The following is a 19700-nucleotide window of genomic DNA, read 5'->3' as shown; positions in this document are numbered from 1 at the left end:
GGAGGGCGGTGGGAGCTGGCGTTAACGGCGGTGGCCACGGGTTCCTCACATCCTCGGGCAGGGGCAGGTGTGAGGTCTCTGGACTTCGCCGACTGTGCGCCTTCGCGACGCTGCGCGCTCGGGCCCCGCGTGCGTCCCGCAGGGTGGACGCTTGAGTTTTCGTTTCACTGACCGGGAGACAAGCAGAGGTGAAGCCGCTTGTCCTATGGTCACTCAGGTAGGAGGGAGCGCCCCTCTTAGGACCCAGGATCCGCCCGGCTGCGCAGCCCGCGTGCCGACCCCCATGCCACCTCCGCCTCCTGTGGGAGGGGAAGTGATCTGGACGGGCATCTTCGAGCCTACCCGAATCCCTTGCTAGGCGCGACCACCAGCCTCTCAAATAACCTCAGGCTTTTCTTAACCTCTTATCGCTCTGAGCCTTGGTTTATCCACCCGTGAAATGAATAATGCCAGCCCTGCAACTGTTCGGCCTGCACGGAGCATCAGAGGAGATAATGCATGTGAATTACTTTGCTGAACGCCCTGAAAGAGTAGGATTGCTGATTCCAGAAGTAAAACGGGGAAGAGAGGGCAGGATGGGGAGTAGGACTAGAGCAATCACAGAAGCCATCTGATCCCAAGCCCTGCCTGATGGGGAGTGAGGTGAGGAGTAGATAGAAGATTGTGCCTCTTTGGCCCTCAGGGTCTCCATCATCCAACTCCATGCTTCAAGTCCTGCTCTCTGCTCAGGCCTCCCCTACTCGGTTGTCTGGCATGCTGCTGATCCCACCAGTACCCTACTGTTTGGGGCCCAGCAAGTGGAGGCCCCTTGGAGATCCCCATCCAGGCCCTGTGCAAGGACTGCGGAGGCTTCTGGAACAGGCAGAAGAGTCCTGGGGAGCTGCTGCACTTGCTGCGTCAGAACCACACCAAGGTGTGCGCACACCACTACCCTGCGCTTCATGGGCTTGGCTGGCTCTTGTTGACTCGGCCTGGGGCTCTTCCTGTGGAGCAGGCCACATGGCAAGTCTCGAGTCAGCTCATCATCAGAAACTACCCTTCCTTTGACATTCACACCATGCATGTGTGTCTGCACGTTGCAGTCCTGATTGATGAAGAAAGCGACCGGGGGTGTAGATATCCAGGGAAGAGTGAAGAATACAGAATAGTGGGGACCTACATCAGAATCATAAGTCAACATTTGTTCCAATTTCCTAGGTGCCACCCCAATTTCCTTCCAATACACTTCTCTAGAGAGCTACTGCATTTTCTCACAAGTGGCACAAGATGACAGTGGCTTGCCATCTTGTATAAAGCTTCTCCCCACCAAGGGCTCTAACATGTCATGTTCACATGATGCTTTACATTTCCCCAGTGTTTCCATTTGGACTCGTGCACTTAACCACTCCGGAAACAGGTGGGGACTCATGCACCCCACAGTTGGAAAGGCCCTTTCATCAGGACCGCCTGTGACCTTCTCCACAGGCTTTCCACCAGATGGGCCCCCAGTGTGTGCCCTGGAGCAGGAGCAAATGTTCTGCCTCCATCTGAAACCACCTCCACCTCTATAGCCTGCCCTCCGAGGTGGGCAAAGACTCGAAGCTGCTCTGAGTTGCCCTCAGTTCCTACAGTGCCCATGGCGGCATCTGATCAGTAGCCTGGCAAGTGCTGGAAGGTTAAAAGAGATGGGACCAGGGTCTGAGTTTCCTGGGCTCAGGTGCAGTCTGACCCACTGGAGGTCTGGCCTGTAGGATCTGTGTGATCTTGCCTTCACAGAGGTGAGGCCAGAGAAACTCACACCCTGTGTAATGGTGCTCCTTGCCCTGCACTTGGCCAGGCACCAGTTGTGGGAACCCCAGCTTTTGGAAGCCATTGCCCACTTCCTGGTGGTCCAGGAAAGCCAGCTGAGCAGCAAAATGGGCTTGCCTGTGTCCTTTCCATACTCCTCTGTGGCCTCAGTGAGCAAACTCTTCTGCTAAGCTGCCCTGCTCCATTCCCTGGGGTGCCTTCTCACACCCTTTGTGGCTTGTCCAACACTCATGGCCAGTGCTGATACCTAGAACTCACGGTTTGCCAGAGCAGTCACCACTGTCCCATCCTCACATCCCGATGCTCAGAGCTTCAGGTATACACACACACACACACTCTCTCTCTCTCTCTCTCTCTCTCTCACCATATCCCTCTGCCTGCTCTGGTAATGTGGTTCGGGGCACATTGGCGTCCATGAGCCAAGATAGAGGACCATTCTGCCTTGTCCACAGTGCTCCCAGCTTGGGCCATAGTAGCTGGTGGGAGACCATGAGCTGCTGCCCGCAGTCATGCACTGCTCTTCACAGGTGGTGCAGAAGTTGGTCCTGCCTTTTGGGCGGCTGAACTACCTGCCCTTGGAGCAGCAGTTTATGCCCTGCCTTCAGCGATCCTGGCATGGGAAGCTGGGGTGGCACCCCTGGCCACAGTCAACATCTGGATGTCACTGTGCCAGCTCCAGTGCCTGCCCTTCAGAGTCCTGCACTTTGTCTTCTCCCCTGGTTTCATGAATCGTATCAGTGGTAGGCAGGGTTTGGCTGGCTGGAGGGGGCCAAGGAGAGAAGAGCATGGGGTCCCCAGGGCTTAGTGGCCCAGTGGGTCTCCAGTCCCTGCCTCCTTATGCACTGCTACCTCTTCCCTGCTTGACACAGTTGTGGAGCTGGAGCTCCCAGGATACCAGGGTCCACACCTTCCCCAGAGACAGCAGGTGCCCATCTTCCCACAGCCTCTCATCACTGACCGTGTCCACTGCAAGTACAGGTGTGTTGGGCAGTCACTAAGGAAAATGGCTCCCTGAGGTAGCAGAGGGTTTGGCCCAGGGTGGTGGTGCTCAGCAAGGGACAGATGGAACCTGGGACCTTTACTGGTGTTCATGTCCCTCAGTCACAAGGACATAGTAGCTGAGGGGCTGTGGCAGCTGCTGGGGGAAGTACCACCAGGACCTGACTGTGCATCCAGGCTACTGTACAGGTAAGTGGCACCCCAGAGAGGAAGCCTGGCTAAGGCCCAGTCGGTCTGTCTCCTGCAGGCTTCCTCCTGTGTGTGCTGTGCTCCCTGTGAGGACCCGGGATCCCTTCCTACCTTATCCACCAAGGTCCTGTGCCCAGGGCCAGGCTGCCTCTAACCCCACAACCCAAAACTCTGCCCAAAGGTAAAGAACAGGCTGGGCATGGCTGGGCCCTGAGACACTGATGTCGCAACGAAACCTGGACCATGTCTATTCCTTCAGGGTGGAACTTAGGCTGCATGAATACTGGCATTTCTGCCAAGGTGGCAGAGTGTTGCTGGGCTCTTGGGCTCTGAGGGAGCAGCACCTGGGCTTCATGGGCTACCAGCTTCTGCCAATGAGTGGCTCTGCACACTGAGTGCATGCGTGTGTGCTCTTGTGTCTGGCCGGCAGGTTACTCACTCCCTCCTTGTAGCTACCCTTTGAGGGGCTGGAGTCACAGAGAGGTCTACTGCAGTTCAAGAGCTACCTAAGGCAAAAGCTCCGGGCCTTGGGTCTCTACTGGGGACCTGAAGTGGGGGTGGGGGTGCCCTTGGGGCTCAAGACCCCCCCACTGGTAGGACAGTAGACAGTTTGCACTTTGACTCCTTATATTTTGGTTTTTCATTAAAGTCTCCTTCCTTGTCTATGGTGACTCTCATTTCTGGGGACAGGAAGCAGGGCTGGGCCCTGTCACTTCCATTCGTTGCCCCACATAAACAGTCAAACTTAGGTGGGGGCTGTAGCACTTTACTGTGGGGGTGGGGAGAAGGGGACTTTAAATTATTCACTTAAATAAAAACAGGCAGGGGGAGGGGGAGGCCCATCCCACCAGCCCCCAATCCCTCTGCCCACTGGGCCCTCAGCTGTCCCTGCAGGTTGCAGCTACACAGGCATGGGCATCTCGTTGTACTCGTCCACGCCCTCACGCTCATCAAACACGGGTTCTGCCTCATTAGCATCCAACTGTGGGAAGAAGCGCAGGCTGGGCCTTTCCAGAGCCCTTGGTAAGAAGGCTGGTGGGCAAGGCAGCAGGGGACAGGGCAGGGTTCTTACACATTTCATCTCTCGCTCTGTGAAGATGCGGGTGAGCACCACCATGCGCAGTGGCACTGTGAGGATGAGGATGAATGGAAAGGCCAGGGAGGCCGCCGTGGACATGACAGCCCAGAGCAGGGCCAGGCAGAGCAGCTGCAGGGCTGTGAACAGGTGCATGCGCATTGTGCGGACCTGCGGGCAGAGACAAGGTGGGCCTGGGCTCATCCCCAGCCAGCCGCATCCAAGGTCTGGGACTGAATGGCCCTTCTTCCTTTTCAGCAAGAGGGCCAGAAAGCCCACTCTGTGCAGGACAGGAAGTGGGGGCAGGGTGGGAAGCGCATCTGACCCAGTAGAGCAGGATGGAGTAGAGGGAACTCACCTTCTTGACATACATGACATCTGGGTGATGTTTGGGTGGCATGAGCAGCAGGTGTAGCCGCTCATAGAATTGGATTCCGTTCAGGGAGGTCACCCCCATGTATAGGAAAATCCCAAAGAGCACAGCTAAGGGGATTTGCCGGAGTAGATCCCCGATAACTAAGGAGAGTCCTGGGAGGGGAAGAGAAAGTCAGTCCAGGGTTTGACTCCCTCAGTGGCCCTGGGGACCTAGGATGGTTGCAGCAAGGGGCACCATACCCACGAGCAGGGCTACCAGCAGTCCTGTCACCCGTTGCTCCTTGACCTCCTGAATCTTGGGCTTATCCCCGGGTGCCACAGCCTTGCTCATGACAGTGAGCGCGTTGGCATGAGTGACTGAGCGGACGGTAGCAGCAGCCAACCAGGGGAGGCCAAAGAGGGCACAGATGCCACCCATGGCCACGATGAGCAGCAGGTCCAGGTGAAAGCCAGAGCCCTTCTGCAGCATACGCTCCTTTTTGGAGATGATCAGCCTGCAGGGGAGAGGGGCAGTCCCTCCATCTGCTTATAAAGCCTGGTGGCTCCTGTCCATGCCACCAGGACTAGAGCTCCCTCATGGTGTTGTGCTGTGCCTCAGCTCTGATCCTGCAGGTTACCAGCCTGCCCCCTCTATGCTCTGTCCCTGCTTCCACTCCACCAACATCAGCGACATTTTCTGCTGCCTACAAAATAAACTTTGGCTAGCCTGGTATTCAAGGTCTCTCAAGGTCCTTGGGCACCACTGCCTGACAAGAGCGCTGGTGATTCCCATGCTTATCCCAGAGCCTGCCTGGACACTCAGGCCGCGCAGGGTAGGGCTGCTCACGTGGTGATCTGTGTCTCCATGAAGATGAGGATGAAGACCAAGATGGCGGGTAGCAGGCTGGCCACCATCATCCACACGGGGAAAGGGCTCTTCTCCCCCAGAGGGTTGATGATCCAGCCCCGCTTTTCAGGGGCTGTCACAGAGAATCCACTGGGCACACTCAGCTTCTGCAGGGCAGAGACAGTGGGAATCAAGGGCCCTGGGAAAGGCTTGATGTCTGCCTGGCTTAGGGACAGCTCTGGCTGGGGCTGAGGGTGGAGCGGAACCCCAAGACCCAGGTGTGGGATCACTCTAGCACCAGGCAGCACGTTGTCAATCCAGTATAATACTTACCTGCGTGTAGGTGTCTTGAATACTGTAATCCACGAGCACCATGATGAGGATGGCGATGGGCACTCCAAAGTCCCCAATCACCCGCCGGATCTGTGAAGGCAGGGACAGGGCTCAGAGGCCTCCTGCCCCACACAGCCCCTCATGCCCCAACTACCCCCCACTTCCTATCCCCAGCTCCCTCTGGCCTGCAAGCCCACGCACCCGGCCAGGGAAAAACCGGCTGTTCTTAAATTTTCGCAAGAAGAAGGCAATGAAGAAGGTGCCAGCCATGAGCACCAACGACAGCAGGGCTGTGTTGGGCTGGCCCTGGGGTCTCTCCACTCCAGCCTGCTCAGCTGAGCTTGTGTTGCCGTGCCCCGGTGTAGGTGCTGCCTCGGTCCACGTTGTATTCTTGCCACCATCTGCCTCAGAGCTGTTGGAGGCCAAGCAGCCATGGAGGGGATGCTCCTGGAAGATCTGGGGAAAAAAAGACCAAACAGGACCTTATGAGCTGGATTGTAGGAATGTTCATTCCTGGGCCCAGCTGGATGCTGGGGGCTGGGCAAGCAGGGGACAGGCCAGCCTGCCTTGAACTGCTGTCTTGTTGGATTAAGAAAATGATCCGATAGCCGGGCGTGGTGGTACATGCCTGTAATCCCGTGAGAGCCTGAGGCAGGAGGATCCCCACAAGTTTGAGGCCAGCCTGGGCTACACACTGAGTTCAAGGCCAGCCTAAACTACATAGCAAGATCTTGTCTCACCAAAAGGGGGAAAAAAAAAGACCCTGGGCCAGGCATGTAGGCGTAGAGTGAGTGCTTGTCTAGCTTACATGAGGGTTTCATTCCCAGCACCGAAAAAAGAAAAGGAAAAAAGAGAGGGAGGGAGGCAATGGGGGAGGAAGGAAAACTCAAGAGGGCCAGCTGTGAGCAGGGGCTACACAAGGTTAAAAGAGGACTCAAGGTTGTAATTCCAATACGGCATTCTGGGAGGCCACGGCAAGATCACTTAGTAACTCAGTGACTTACTGAGACCCTGTTTCAAAACACAAATTTTATAAAGAGCTAAAGATGTAGCTCGGTGTAGTCCCTGGTTCAATATACAGGGGGAGAGACAGACAGACAGAGGGAGTGTCCAAGCGGTGGTAAAGACAGGAAGGTCACTGGGGACTGTGCCTGGGATCAGCACTCTCCCAAGCCTGTTACAGATCTTTGATCCCAGACCAGGACTGCATCTGTTACCTTGAGGCCCTCTGCAGACTCCTGAATTGTTTGACTTTTGAACAAAAGCACAGACTCCCTTTGTTATTAAAAAATTTGAGTTTTTGAGAGATTGACCTATAAAGCTGGTGTTTGGATGTCAGGGAGGCCAAGGAGAGGGACAAAGCCTAGGGGACAAGACCCAAGACACTCCCTCCCTGCCCTCCACCCCATTCCCATTAGAGCCACCCCACCTTGACCAGTTTGTAGAAGGTCTCATAGATGAAGATCAGGGAGATGAGGAAGGCGAAGATCTCCTGGGTGAAGCGGGACACAAAACGCACGAGGAAGCTCCCCTCCAGGGCCACCATGAGCAGAGCCAAAAGCACCAGCCAGAAGCCGATCCAAACCCGGCCCACCAGGTACTCCAGCTCGTTGCTTCTGCAGAACTGCATGGGGGAGGCAGGGAGCTGTCAGAGCTCTGGGGACAGGGGAAGAGGAGGACAGGGAGAGAACAGCACTGGTGCAGGGCAAGGAGAGCCCTACCGAGTAGAAGGCTTCCTCGAAGACCAGCAGCGGCCCCGAGAAGCCAATCACCAGCAGTGGCTGAGCCCCCAGCAGGCAGAAAATGACACCCTGGAGGGCTGTGGACATGATGAGCTCCGACACACCTATCAGGTCATGCGTCTTCTCTCCTAGGGGTCAGGGACAGGTTCAGGAGCTGGGCCCTGGACTCTGTACACCCCGCTCCTCCCCAGAGCACTCCTTTACCCAACAGCCCTCCAAAGGTGATCGCTGGAGACAGAGCCGCAAAGTAGATGAAGATGACAGCAGCCAGGCACTGCGGGTCAAGCGCATCGCGGAAGTCACTCAGGTAGTGGGGGTAGCGGCGCTTCACATCTCGGATCAGTCCTCCAAAGGGCCGGCCTGTCCGCCGCAGGGGGTCATCATCTTCTACTGCACCCACCGCCTCTACCATCTGCAGGAATGCTGCAAACCAGGCCTCCGTCAGGGTGTCCGTAGCCTTGCGCCCGTCCGCCCACCCTGCCCTGGGCAGCCCTGTGCAGCCTGTGTTGCCACAGTGTACCCTTTTCTTGAGCAGACTTGGGCTCCAGCCCAACCCCCGGGGGCAGCAGCCGGCCTTGCTCCTCCCGCTTCTTAAGCATCTGGCGCTGGAAGTGGGCAACAGATCGCAGCAGCTCCTCGCCCTGCACCTCTGAGGGCGGCAGCACCACACTGCAGTCCAGGAAGGCGTTGATGGCGGTCAGCAAGTCTTCCCGCTCGTCTGCCAGGTAGGCTGCCTCGTGGAATTGCTGCCAAAGCAGGACTGGGATCAGGGAGCACAGCAGATTCGAAGTGGGGCAAGGTGGGCAAGGGGGTGGGAAGGTACTGCCGGGGGCCCAAGATTGGACAGGGTTGGGGACAGATCCGGGGATGGGCACAGTCCGTGCAGGACTGACCTTGTCGGACATGAGGGTGGAGATAGAGCGGCCAATCTCATGGTAGTCCATGTTGGCACTACTGGGGCCCAGCAACAGGAAGAGGAAGCGCACAGGCACTGGCACCTCCAGCACTGCGTCCAGCTCCACGGCCTCCCGCAGACGCACAAAGGCCATCGTGGGACGGGAGAGAAACTCCACGCAGCCTAGGGGTAGAGGGCTATGGTAGACACAAGCACGTAGCAGGACCCTTTCCAGTCCCAGCCCAGGGGAGGCCTGAGGCCAGGTCATCTGGTCCTCATGCCCTGAACCCCCCAAACATACCCACAAGGACCACAGTGGCCTCAGCGTTCTCGGGGATTTTCTCTAACAGCTTCAGTTCATGCTTGGACTTGGAGCGTGTGATGCCTGCTGGAGGGGCTGGAGGTGGCAGCTCACGCTAGGGGGACAAGAACAAGGCTCAGCCCAGCCTGCCCGCACCCCCACCCCGTGTCCCCTGTGTTCACACCTGGGATTGCTCTTGGCCCTCCTCCCTCACCTCTCGCTCCACCTCCAGCCGGGTCTCGGGAACCCCACCAATCAGCGGTTCGGTAACATGGGGGTCACTTTCGGCGCCCTGGGTGTGATGATGTCCCAGCAGTGAGCCCAGGGAGCCCGCTGAGATGTTGCGGGGGAAGGAGAATTCCTTCTCGTCACTTGGATGGCTTTGGGACAGAGGGCAGCAAGGTTAAGGGCGGACCATGCCAGGGCTGGGCGTTGGGTGACAAGCTGCCGTGGGTCCCCTGGCCCTCGAGCTACACCTGTGTTTCAGCAACAGGGCCCGAAGCACATTGGCTCTGTCTTCAGCCTTGATCTGGTCGGAGATAACCATCTGCTCCACCACCTGGTGTGCCACCCCAGGCAGGGTCTGCTGGTCCAAATCCAGAAGCACAGCACCTGTGAGAGGGAGGGCACCTCACCCCTGGGCAGGAAACTGCCATCAGGGACAGAAGGCAAGAGAGCCAGGGCAAGGGGCAGTCAGGTGGGTACAGGGGGCAGGGTCTCCAGCAGAGGGCTAGGCTTAAGACCAGCTCTGTCCCCGAACCCCTATACTTTGCCTCTCTGGCCTCTTTTCCTTTTTTCTTTTTGAGAGGGGTCTGGCTATGCAGTTCAGGCTGATCTTGACCTAGAGGTGATCCTTCTGTTTCAGCCTCCTGAGTGTCTAGATTATACTGCGCCCAGCTCTCTGGTCTATTTCTCTCCAGCCCCAGAAATGCAGTGAGGCCAGTACAGATGCCCAAAACTCAACTATTGGATCCTACTTCCAGAAGCAGCCAGGCTTTCCGGTATGCTCAAGCTGCTAACTACATAAAGCACCTTTACTTTAGGAAGATGTTCTTAAACCCCAGAACACAATACAACTGCTACATGGTCGAAGACCCCTTCTGTCCTAGGCTTCTTGACTTCCTGTTGCTTCTCTGAGCCTTAGAGGCGCTCCCAGGGCAGCTTCCAGAACCACGCCACTGCTTCACTTATAAAGCCCTTCTAAGCCAGGCATGGTGGCTCACACCTAGCACCCCACAACTGTGGGAGGCTGAAACAGTCTGGGAAACTTAGCAATTTAGTGAGACCCTGTATCATAATAAATTAAAAAAAAGGTCAGAGATTTAGCTCAGCAGCGTAAGCGCCTGCCTGGCAAGCACAAGGTCATGAGTTTGATCCCCTGTACCAAAATAAATAAATAAGGGCTGGGAATGAGGCTGAGTGTGAAGGCCCTGGTTTCAATCCCCAATACTGTCCCCTGCAAAAAATATTAGGAAAAGTCCTTTCAAATCTATCAGGAGTTTATCTGTGGAAGTCAACTTTCAGAAACAAGAAATTAAAGAATAAATAGAACCCAAGATGCCTAAGTAGTCAAAGCAGATCGCTAAGGCTAATGATAAAGCGTGCACTTTATCCAAAGCACAGTCTCTTAATCTTGGTTTAGAAACAATTCTAAAAGGGTTTCAGTCCTTAGCTGCTTAGAAACCAGAAATACCGAGCAACTAGGAGTGATTTCCTCCTTGACAAAAGCAAGGCATAAATCAGCAGCCAGGGCCTGAGCCTGAGGGGGTGTTGGCTTGGTGCCCTTGTGCAGACTTACAGGTTAACTCATATTCCCTGAATTCCCTGAAGTCCTAAGAGAGTGGCCAGGAATTCTAGGAAGTTTCCCATGAAGATGGTCCAACCCCACCTTTAGGGATCAGGCCTGGGAGCAGGGAGCTTTGTGGGCAGGGAGCTTGGGGTGCAGGATACCATGAGCCAGGGTCCGCCGGAGCTCCAGAAGGCTTCGGAAGGACAGCGATGCCACGTGAGGCTTCCCCCAGCGCTCCGTCTCTTCTTCCACATCCTCCTCGAATTTGATCCAGCGGGCCGTCTCCCGCCACTGTGGCTCCTGGTTTTTATCCAGCAGCAATTCATTCAGCTCCACGAACACCTTGGGGCAAGATGACAAGGCATTGCAGGGTACAAGCCAAAGATGGACTGGGGTTGGGCCAAGGACAAGTGTCACTGGGAGAGCATACTGACCATGGGGGCATAATGGGTGACAAACCTTTGGGCAAGGCTCCCTGGAGGCCCAGGGACCTGGGACAAGTGCCCAACCAATCGACAGCTGGGATTCCTGTGCCTGTAAAATGGCAACAATGATCCCTACCTCCAGGAGCCAGGATGAGAGCTAATGAGCCTGTACAGCCAGGCCTGGTGGCACAAGCCTATGATCTCAGCTCTAGCAGGCTGAGGGCGGGACGCTGACAAGTTCAAGCTCAGCCTGGGAAACTTAGTGACTTAGTAAGACCCTGTCCCAAAATTAAAAATCAGTCAGGTGTGCTGGTGCACATCTGGCATCCCAACACCTGGGAGGCTGAGGCAGGAAGATTGATGCAAGTTTTAAGGCCAGCCTGGGTTACACAGTGAGTTCAAGACCAGCCTGAACTACATGGCAAGACCCTGTCTCCACAAAAAACAAACCAAAAAGGCCAGCAGGGGCCTTGTAATTCTTTTGTACACATTCAGGACTCTCAAAACTGCCTGCAAAGAGCACAGCAGTCACCTCTGCTGGCACTGCTGGGGTGGGGCAGGGCAGGAAGCAACTTTCTAAGGGTGGAAACCATCTCTAGCCAGTAGCTGTCCAGGTGACACAGCCCAAGGGGACAAGGCAAGGGTGCAGTTTACTGCCAGGTTATTAGACTCAATAAAAATGCTTAAAAATATACCCGGTGTCCAGGACTAGGGACTGTGTAGTCCAACACAGTGTCACGAAGAAACGTGACCTTGGCCAAGTCACATTTCATCATTTATGGCTGTCACTTTCACAGGCTGTTGGGAGGATCAAGTGATCCAGAGGTGACTGGGTTCTGGGAACAAGCACATACCCAGAGGTGGTAGTGCACAACTGTGATCCCAATACATTTAAGGCCAGCCCAAACTACATAGTGAGATCCTGTCTCAAAAAAACCAAAAACAGACAAACACCCAAAAGAAAGCACAGTGCTACTCAGAGCACCCTCCAGCTAAAAGGATTCTTTGCTCATAGTAGAATAATGAAGAACCTCCTCAGACTCCTGCCACCTGCCAGCAAGTGTCCCTGATGTGTGCATCAGCCAGTGTCACATGGGACCACAGTCCAGATAGATGATGCCTCACATGGAGGCCCCACAATGCCCACATAAATCTCTACTACTACTGCAGACCGGCGCCGTGTACAACCTTCATCACCACGAGGGGCCAGCTCCTGCTGGAAAGCACTAGTGAGTGAAGGAGGGGAGGGGACAGAGGAGCTGAAGCCCAGAACAGTACCTCATGTGGCTTGTGGGGCGCTCGGGGTCGGGTCCGAGGTGTAGGACCAGGCTCTCGCCCTTCCCTGGAGCTCTGTGAGGACCCTTTGGCATTCTTCCGCACCAAGTGCCGCCGTACCCCGGGAACGTCCTCGAACCGGTGACCTGGGGCAAGGGTAGGGCCAGGGTCAGGCTCCCTTTCTCTCACGTCTTTCCCCACCACCATGGGCACGCTTCACTGCTACATACTCTTCATGAGATCGAGGTCAGCGGTAGCCAGTGTCTGTGCCTCGCTCTCATCCGTAGGGACCCGGGGCAGCAGCGCCTGCTCCACCCCAGTCATGCTCCCAATTCGCCTTCTCTCCTGAAGATTGTAGCTGCGATGCCCAGGCTGGGCTTTGGACAGTGGGCGCCCTGAGGCACCGCCATCATCACCTCCGGCTGTGCCACCGCTCACCATAATGGCTTCCTCCACCAGAGCGCTGCAGACAGAGTAGCCATGGGACAGAATGAGCTGGTCACCTTCGCCATGCAGGGGAGCCATGGAAAGGGGACCTGTGGAGGCCACTGCCCTCTTAGCTGCACACCCAGCTAAACACTCAGCAGAGCACGTGCTGGGGAAGGTGACATTTTGGGAAAGTGCCAAAGTGGGGCATGGTTTACAATAGGTGTTGGTGACTGTGTCTTCGAATCAGCTGCTATTCCCTCCCTTGCCCTTCGGCCCTCTTAGGTGTATCCTAGGATACAAGAAGTTTACAGGGTCCCACTTTGGAGCAACACACTCACGAATGTGAAAATGGGCTTTGAACTGCAGCCAGCTCCCCAGTACCCCATCAACAAGGGAGCCCCTGCAGATTGCCTTTTCTCCCCATATGGAGAGCGCTACAACCCAGGCCTAAGTCTCCACTAGGATCAAGAACATTCTGGGACCACTTTACCCCAGCACCCTGGCTCTACCACAGCCCCCTACTCCTCTCCCTGTGCCCTGTGCTTGGCTTTCCCTGAGGCTCCATGGCAGCACTCCATGCCCCTCAATGAGCCTGGGCATTGCCCTGAAAGAGGCACTGTGCCCTTTACTTCTTGAAGCCTTTCCACTGCCTGGCACCCAGAAAACACCAGGACCAAGATAGTTGCGACCTTGAGGTCTCTTTCAGAGTCACTGGCCAGCATCCTCAAAGTCCTACCACCTACTGTTATCGATGCTAAGCCCAACCCAGGCTATTGGGTACAAATGACAACATTCCGGCACTATTTCTGGTCACCTGCTCTCCCCAGGAATGAAAGTGATCTCCTTTTCTTCCCAAACCCTGGGGGCCCAGTGGGATGGGGGACAGCAAAGTCGAAGACAGTGTCAATTATCGACAGCCAGCACTCAGGGAACATAAATCACCTGCCTAAACAGCTGGAGGGAGACACATCTGAGATTCGAACCCAGCCTGATGACTCCAAATCTCTTGCTTCTATTTCTGTGCCCTCACCACCCCAGCACAGGAGTACCTGCTTGGGGACCCTGTGACGACTGTGCACTCACTCAGGCTGGGCCTTTTTGGTGGCCTGGGGTGCTGCCTCCTGGTGAGGTAGCTGTGCAGGGGGAGATGGACTGGTCCTCTCTGCTTTTCGGTCTGTACCTTCATCCTCCTGGAGGAAGAACTGCAACAGGGACTCACATGGGCAGGTGAACCTGGGCAGGGACCCTGGAGTCCAGGAGCTGGGGCCACCACTCACCTGTACTGAAGTCGGTGTGGAGGCAGGGGATGGCTGTGTGAGCACCCGGGCCCCCTCAGCTTCACTGGTCTCATCCTCATCCTCCTCCCCCTCTTCAATGGTGGGGGTCTCCCCAGCAGGCGTGGCTCCAGGGCGCCTTCGAGGCTTCCGTCCTTGGCCCTGGGGGGTCTTGCGGCGGCGGGCATCAGGGGGCAGGTGAGTGGACAGCGGGTGGTGGATGTGATGAGAGGACTGTCGGTGGTCTGTGGGGAGGAGGGGCTTGGCTGCCAGCAGGTACCTCACCCCTTTCTTGCCACCCTAGCCCCTAGTCCCTGGCCCTTGGGTGCTGGGCAGCCAGGCCTAAGCCCTCAGCCTCCCTTCCCCTGCCGGCCCCTCACACTCAAAGTCTTCCTCCCCATAGCTGCGGCCCAGCTCCTCCCCTCCACGGGACCCAGCCTCCTGGAGGATCTCCTCGAACCGCTCCACGCCCAAGGTGCGGTGAAGGTCGTCTTCCTCCTGCTCAGGGAAGCCAGGTGTCCCAGGGCCCACGATCTCTGGCTCTGGCTGTGAAGGACAGGGGTGGGGAACACAAAAGACCTCACTTGGGGCTGCCCCGCAATGCTCCACCATCCAGTGCCAGAGATCCAGTACCCCCAATAGCTATGTCCAACAATCCCAGAAACTCAGTCCTCTCCTAGCAACCTGCCCCCTCAAATATAGGAACCCTGTCTGCCCCTCAGCAACCTGTCCCTTCAAATGTAAGGACTCAGTCCCCCTACAGCCACTTGTCCCTTCAAATACAAAGCCCCAGTCTCCCCCTAACAATGTATCTCCTCAGATGCAGGAATTCAACCCCTTCCCAGCAACCTGTACCCTCCCAGCAGTTGACCTTCTCAATGCCAGGGACCTGGTGCCCTGCAGCAGCAGCCTATGCCCTGGGTTCCCAGTCGTGTGGACCCCACCTAAAGAGTGCGCACATTTGTTCTAAGCAGTGACAGGGCCCACCCTGGAAGTCCTAGCACAGGTCCTGCATCCAGCCCTTCTATGACTGAAGAGAGGGTTAGCCAGTAGTTCTCTAAGCACATAATCAAGAACTCTTTTGGCCCGGGGACAACTGCTGAGCCCCAGAAGTAACTTTTGGAAGCGCCCAAGCTAACTGACCTCGAGTAAGTCCCAGTCAAACCCACCCAGCCCTGCCTAAACCGGAATGCATGCACTTTCTGAGGCCAGGGGATCCCCAACTTGGCAGCAAACACCCCCACCCAGCCCCTTGGCCACTAGCCCCGCCCCTCACCCCACCCCCACGCCCCCCACCTGAGTCATCCTGCAGGAGCGAGCTCAGCAGCGGCAGCGGGCAGCGCTGGGTAGGGACTGCGGCGCTTGCCTGAGCTTGGCTCAGCTAAGCGGCCGCACCCGGCGGGGCAGCTTTGGTCCAGCCCCACCACCCCCTACCGGTCTCAACTCCAGGCACCGCCAAATATTTACTCAAGAGCTCCTGGACTTGAAGGGCATCTGGACCTCCAAGGGCGGGGGTATGAAGCCCCCCATGGCGGTGCCAGCCGCAAGAGCAAGGAAGTGTAGGGGGAAAAGGAGGGGGCGGGGTGGGAGGGGTGTCCGTGTCCCGGATCTGCAAAGACTGGCAGGGACGCGGATGCAAGATGCAAGGGGCAGAGGGCCCTGCTCACCGCCGGCTGGGGCCCGACCCCCCACCCCACCAGATGTGCCTGCAGAAGAGGGAAAGGGGGGGAGGGCGAGGGGGCGCCCGGGGCTGGGGGCGGCAGCACGCCCCTCGCACCTGAGGCTGCAGGAGGAAGTCCATGGCCGGCTGGGTAACCCTGGGAAGGAGGGAGGAGGGTACCTGTCCGCTCCCTTCCCAGTCACGTGCTCTGCAGGGCCACAAGTGACCAATGCCATGGGTAGATTGTGGCCCTGGGGTTAATCATTAGAATCCTTAGGAAAATCAGGAGGGGGCCCTGTGAGGCGGTGGCCACGTGGGGAACTGGGAGGGAGGGACCTGAGTGACGCGTCGGCCAGGGGGTGGGCTCGGAGGCGGGCCCAGGCATCCAGAGTGCTCAGCCTCAAGCCGTTATGTGTGCACCCTTCCTTAAGGCCAGGTCCTAGGGGATCACCAGGTTTGTGACCCAAGATTCTCCAAGTACTGTCCAGCTGTGGTTCAACTACCACCTGAGTCTTCAGGAAACAGCTAGCTGCTCCTCCATGGTAGGAATTCCCCCACACACACCAGTACAAGGTCAGGGTCTGGAACCCACCTAAGGCTTCTTTTCAGAGCTTTTCAGGCCCCCTCATTACTCCCATCCCTGCCTGGCTGGACCAAGGCCTGAGCACCTGGGTGCCCAGTGATGCCCAGTACTCACCTTGTGGAAAGAGTCTGCGCCCGACGCAGGGCGCCGGGGAGTGCCACTCATGGCCAAATCTTAGCCCTTTTCACTGTCGCTGCGACTTTCAGAGCAACAAGGTGGAGGCATAACCTGGATGGAGGACAGGACCTGTCACCATCCAACAGCAGAGCAGCCAAGAGAGGAAAGGAATCTGTAGCTCCCTGCTACACAGATTCTCCTAGGCTAGCCCTTGGAGGCCCAAGAGCAGAGAGGAGAGTTATTTATAGGAGGAAAAGAGGAGAACAAAGACATGCAAAGGAGGAGAGGAGAGCAACATAAGGGCCACAGAGGGCCCAGCGACTGAGCAGGAAAAGACTGAGAGGATGAGAGGCAACAGAAACCGGGAGAGGAAGGAGTCAAGGCCCAGACTGGAGAGAGAGCCACAGACCAGGGGGTGAGCAATAAAGAATGGAGCAAGAACAGGAATGAAGGGCCCGACAGAAACGGGAACCCAGTTGTGGTGACCAGGAGGTGGGCCTGAGATCAGAGAGGGGTGCGGTGTGAAGTGAGACACCCCATGGGCAGAAAGATGTGGAGGAAGGGGGCAGGCAAAGAATCTGGACAGAGCTCAAGCTAGCAAGCAGGGGTCCTGCCAGTGAGGATGGGCACCCCCACCCCGTCTGTGCCTGCAGGCTGAGAGAAATAGGCTCCCAGGGTGAAGGACTGGGGCCCAGGTCTGCTCAACAGCAGGAGGAGGGAAGGAGGAGGGGGTGGCACAGGCTAGGCAGAGCTTTATAAGGGGGAGGGGCACGTGATGCCTGGGAGAGGTGGACAAGAAACCCCAAGGTTCTGCCCCTCTGAGAGGCAGTTCCCATTCCTCCAGTCCCCAGTTGGAGGCCAGGAAAATCTGAGTGGCAGGGCTGTGACCCTCCTGACTGTGACTGTAGGGGACCCTGGGGAGCTAGAAGAGGGAGTGGGGACTAGAGCAGGAGAGAGATCTCAATTAGTGCAAATGAGGGTACCTATTCCCATGGGGCAGCACCCAAGCCTCTAGCAAAGCAGGAACAGGTAGCTACCCCAACATATTGAGGAATCAGGGTAGCCCAGTAGAGAACTACCTGGGGTAACAGGTCAGTGCAGGGTCACAGAAAAGGCGGGGGTGGGGGGGTGGGGGGTGCCAAGGTGGGGAGCCTAGCGACACATTCCTGGCAACCACTCCAACTCAGCTGACTTCTTTCCACCTCCCCCTCAGCAGGCCAGCAGCCAGGGCCTGCCACTGTGGGGGAGAGGTGTCCAGGCAGGAGACTGGGTCTGGGAGGACTGCAGCGCTTCTGTCCACCATCTGCAGGTGCTCACTCCCACCCCCTGGCCTTGCCCTCTGTGCCCCTCCACAACCCCTCCTCCATCAACCCATGCCCCTACCCTCCTCCCGTTGTCCCAGAACACAAAGCAGCTTCTGTCCAGAGCATCGGTGCCCATAATCCGGATGGGGGCACATTCCAGGACCAGCCCCGACCAGCCCAGAGGATTAGCATCTCTCCCCTTGCCCAAGGGATTAGCACCCCGACCCCCATTTGGGTATTAACCACGCCCTAAGTGAATTCGTACATTCCACATTTCTTCGCTGGAGGGGGGGCAAGTGGAAGGATAAAGTGAATCCTGGACTTCGGGCAGCGCTACCCCCACACCCAGCACGGAACTGCCAACCCAGTCGCGGCGACTGTCGGGGAATCAGCTCTAACTTCCCAGGTTCGACTTTCCCATCTGCTCCTTCTGCCTGATCCCTCTTCCTGACCTGACCTGAAAGCCCCCATTTATGGCTCCATCAAGCTCTCTACCTGGAGATAGGGGTGGAAATCCCGGGTAACCCTACCACCACCACCACCACCACCACTGCAGCGTGCCCAGGACCCGACTGAGAGACACCGCAGAAGAGCGGGGTCGCCTACAACCCGCCCGGGAGTAGTGGGAGAGCCGGAGGCGACATCTCCTGGACACTACCCCTCCTGGTGGCCGGGGACGCGGTACTCTGGCTTTAGGCAACGCTGAGCATTGGACCCTGGAATCCCCGCGCCAAGCACTCGGAGCGCCTCATCTTTCTCCCCAAGACCTCGTTCCCCAGCGCCCCAGTCTCCGCCCTTTCCTCTGCTTCCACTCCCTCCCCGCTCCAGTCCCGAGTTTCCCCTCTCCTCTCCTCCCCTCCCTTCCTCTCTTCGCGGCCCTGGCCCTCCCCCGCCAACACCTCTCCGCTTACCCGCTTGCTCTGGATTTCAGGTCCTAGGGGTCCCGGGGGCTCCCCGAGTCCTCTGGTGCCCTCACGCGCTCCCGACAACTTCCCCGTGCCCAACCCGGGGTGCGCCCCCGCCACTCCCAACTTCTCCCAACTCAACTTTTCCCCCGCGCCTCGGGCCGTCCAGCCCCCTGCGTGCGCGCCCTCCTAGCGCGCCGTGCGCGGCCCCGGCGCGCCGAGCCGAGAGGCGGAGAACAGGGGCCCAACTCTGAGGCGGGGGCGCGCTTCGAGGGGGCACAGCGGGGTACGCGAATCCTATCGCAGGACTCCACCTCCGCGATCCCTTAGCCAGGTCTTGCGAGGTCGCCACTCCGGGTTTCTCCGGTCGGGACTCTGATGCCCCGGGGACGCCGTCTCTTGGCTCTATTATGGCACCTCTGGGCGGAAAGAGCTGGCTTCACGCTGGGGACCTGAGTACACACGCATGGTCGGGGAACCAGGGGCAGAGGAAGTTGAACTATAAACGCATCAGGAATCTGAATCCTTTGCAGCTGCTCCTCCTCAATTACCCGCGGCGCCCCCAAGAAAAACCTTCGTGTGTGCCTGAGGGTTAGAATGGGGCCCTGACAGGGGTTACCCATTACCTGAGCTGACCGGCCAACTTGTAGGGGAATCCCCGCCCTCCTCTGTATAACTCCAGCCTGTTCATAGCTGCCACTTATCTTTTAAAGACCTTTGTGTATAATCTTGTTTTGCCAACCAAGGTATAAATTTTTTCAGATAAGGAACACACTTTTTGCCTTTTTAGTCTGTTACGTGGATAAATGCCAATAATATCTTTATGCAAAAGCAGTCACATAGAAATGAGTTAATTAACACCTGGTTAGTACCAGCGCTGTTTCCCCGCACCGATCCCGTGCTGTTTGGGGCTGTTTTTGCCCAGTTCACAGCCCTCAAGAATGCAACCATGAGACAATTAGAGAGCAGGGCAAAGAAATCTATAATCAACTCTGTGGAGGGGTGAGGTAAAGGCTGCTGCAAGCGTAGCATGTCTGTGGTCTTGTCTGTTGATAGGGGTAACCAAGCTGGCAGCCCTCGTGGGCCACACCTTGGCAGACTCCAATGTGCCCTGCTCTGGAGGGATCTGGGGAACTTGCAGGTCCAGCAACTTTGCCTCAGCATGTCACAAGAGAGCCACTGGGGGCTGCGAGCTGGCAAGCTGGGCCCAGCAGAAGGAGGTTCCTGGCACGTGTGTCCTGAAACCCAAATCCAGCCGCAAAAGGGGCACACCTGCCTCAATACCCAGACCCTCGATCAGCTGGTCCCTGGGAAGTCATTTTCACCAAGACATTCAGACAAGAGCTATTCGCCAATCAACCCTGGGCTCACTATGTGGCGTTGGAGAGATGGAATCCCAGAATAAGGTTTTCAGAA

General features: G+C 57.1%; 2 protein-coding genes across 7 annotated transcripts; one reads left to right on the top strand and one right to left on the bottom strand.

Moving 5' to 3' along the window:
• Positions 1-94: 94 nt before the first annotated feature.
• Positions 95-3168, top strand: Fastk (Fas activated serine/threonine kinase). 3 transcript variants are annotated; one of them, XM_063250754.1, is made up of 5 exons: positions 95-217; positions 730-913; positions 2316-2528; positions 2658-2766; positions 2890-3168. In XM_063250754.1, exons 1-5 carry the CDS (start codon positions 206-208, stop codon positions 2978-2980), a joined length of 609 nt encoding a protein of 202 aa, XP_063106824.1. In that variant the 5' UTR covers positions 95-205; the 3' UTR covers positions 2981-3168. The 3 variants fall into 3 exon arrangements, with proteins under 3 accessions (XP_063106824.1, XP_063106823.1, XP_023420734.2); XM_063250753.1 differs by having other exon boundaries at positions 164-642; XM_023564966.2 differs by having other exon boundaries at positions 164-913.
• A 417-nt stretch (positions 3169-3585) lies between these two features.
• Positions 3586-18482, bottom strand: Slc4a2 (solute carrier family 4 member 2). 4 transcript variants are annotated; one of them, NM_001173017.1, is given in 26 exon segments: positions 3725-3958; positions 4049-4222; positions 4410-4579; positions 4667-4920; positions 5253-5329; positions 5331-5345; positions 5348-5419; positions 5586-5675; positions 5787-6041; positions 7015-7209; positions 7307-7455; positions 7532-7750; positions 7848-8073; positions 8221-8405; positions 8524-8638; positions 8738-8903; positions 9000-9135; positions 10474-10654; positions 12016-12158; positions 12243-12475; positions 13525-13643; positions 13719-13744; positions 13747-13759; positions 13761-13960; positions 14096-14261; positions 16073-16276. In NM_001173017.1, coding segments are annotated over 26 exon segments (3711 nt in total). In that variant the 5' UTR covers positions 16124-16276; the 3' UTR covers positions 3725-3877.
• Between the last annotated feature and the right edge of the window lie 1218 nt (positions 18483-19700).

This window comes from Cavia porcellus, unplaced genomic scaffold (genome assembly GCF_034190915.1).
Source record: "Cavia porcellus strain 051 isolate PalLab524CR breed Dunkin Hartley unplaced genomic scaffold, mCavPor4.1 scaffold_6, whole genome shotgun sequence".
NCBI lineage: Eukaryota > Metazoa > Chordata > Mammalia > Rodentia > Caviidae > Cavia > Cavia porcellus.
Note: the sequence above shows the minus strand (reverse complement) of the source record. Positions and strands in the feature narration are given on the sequence as shown.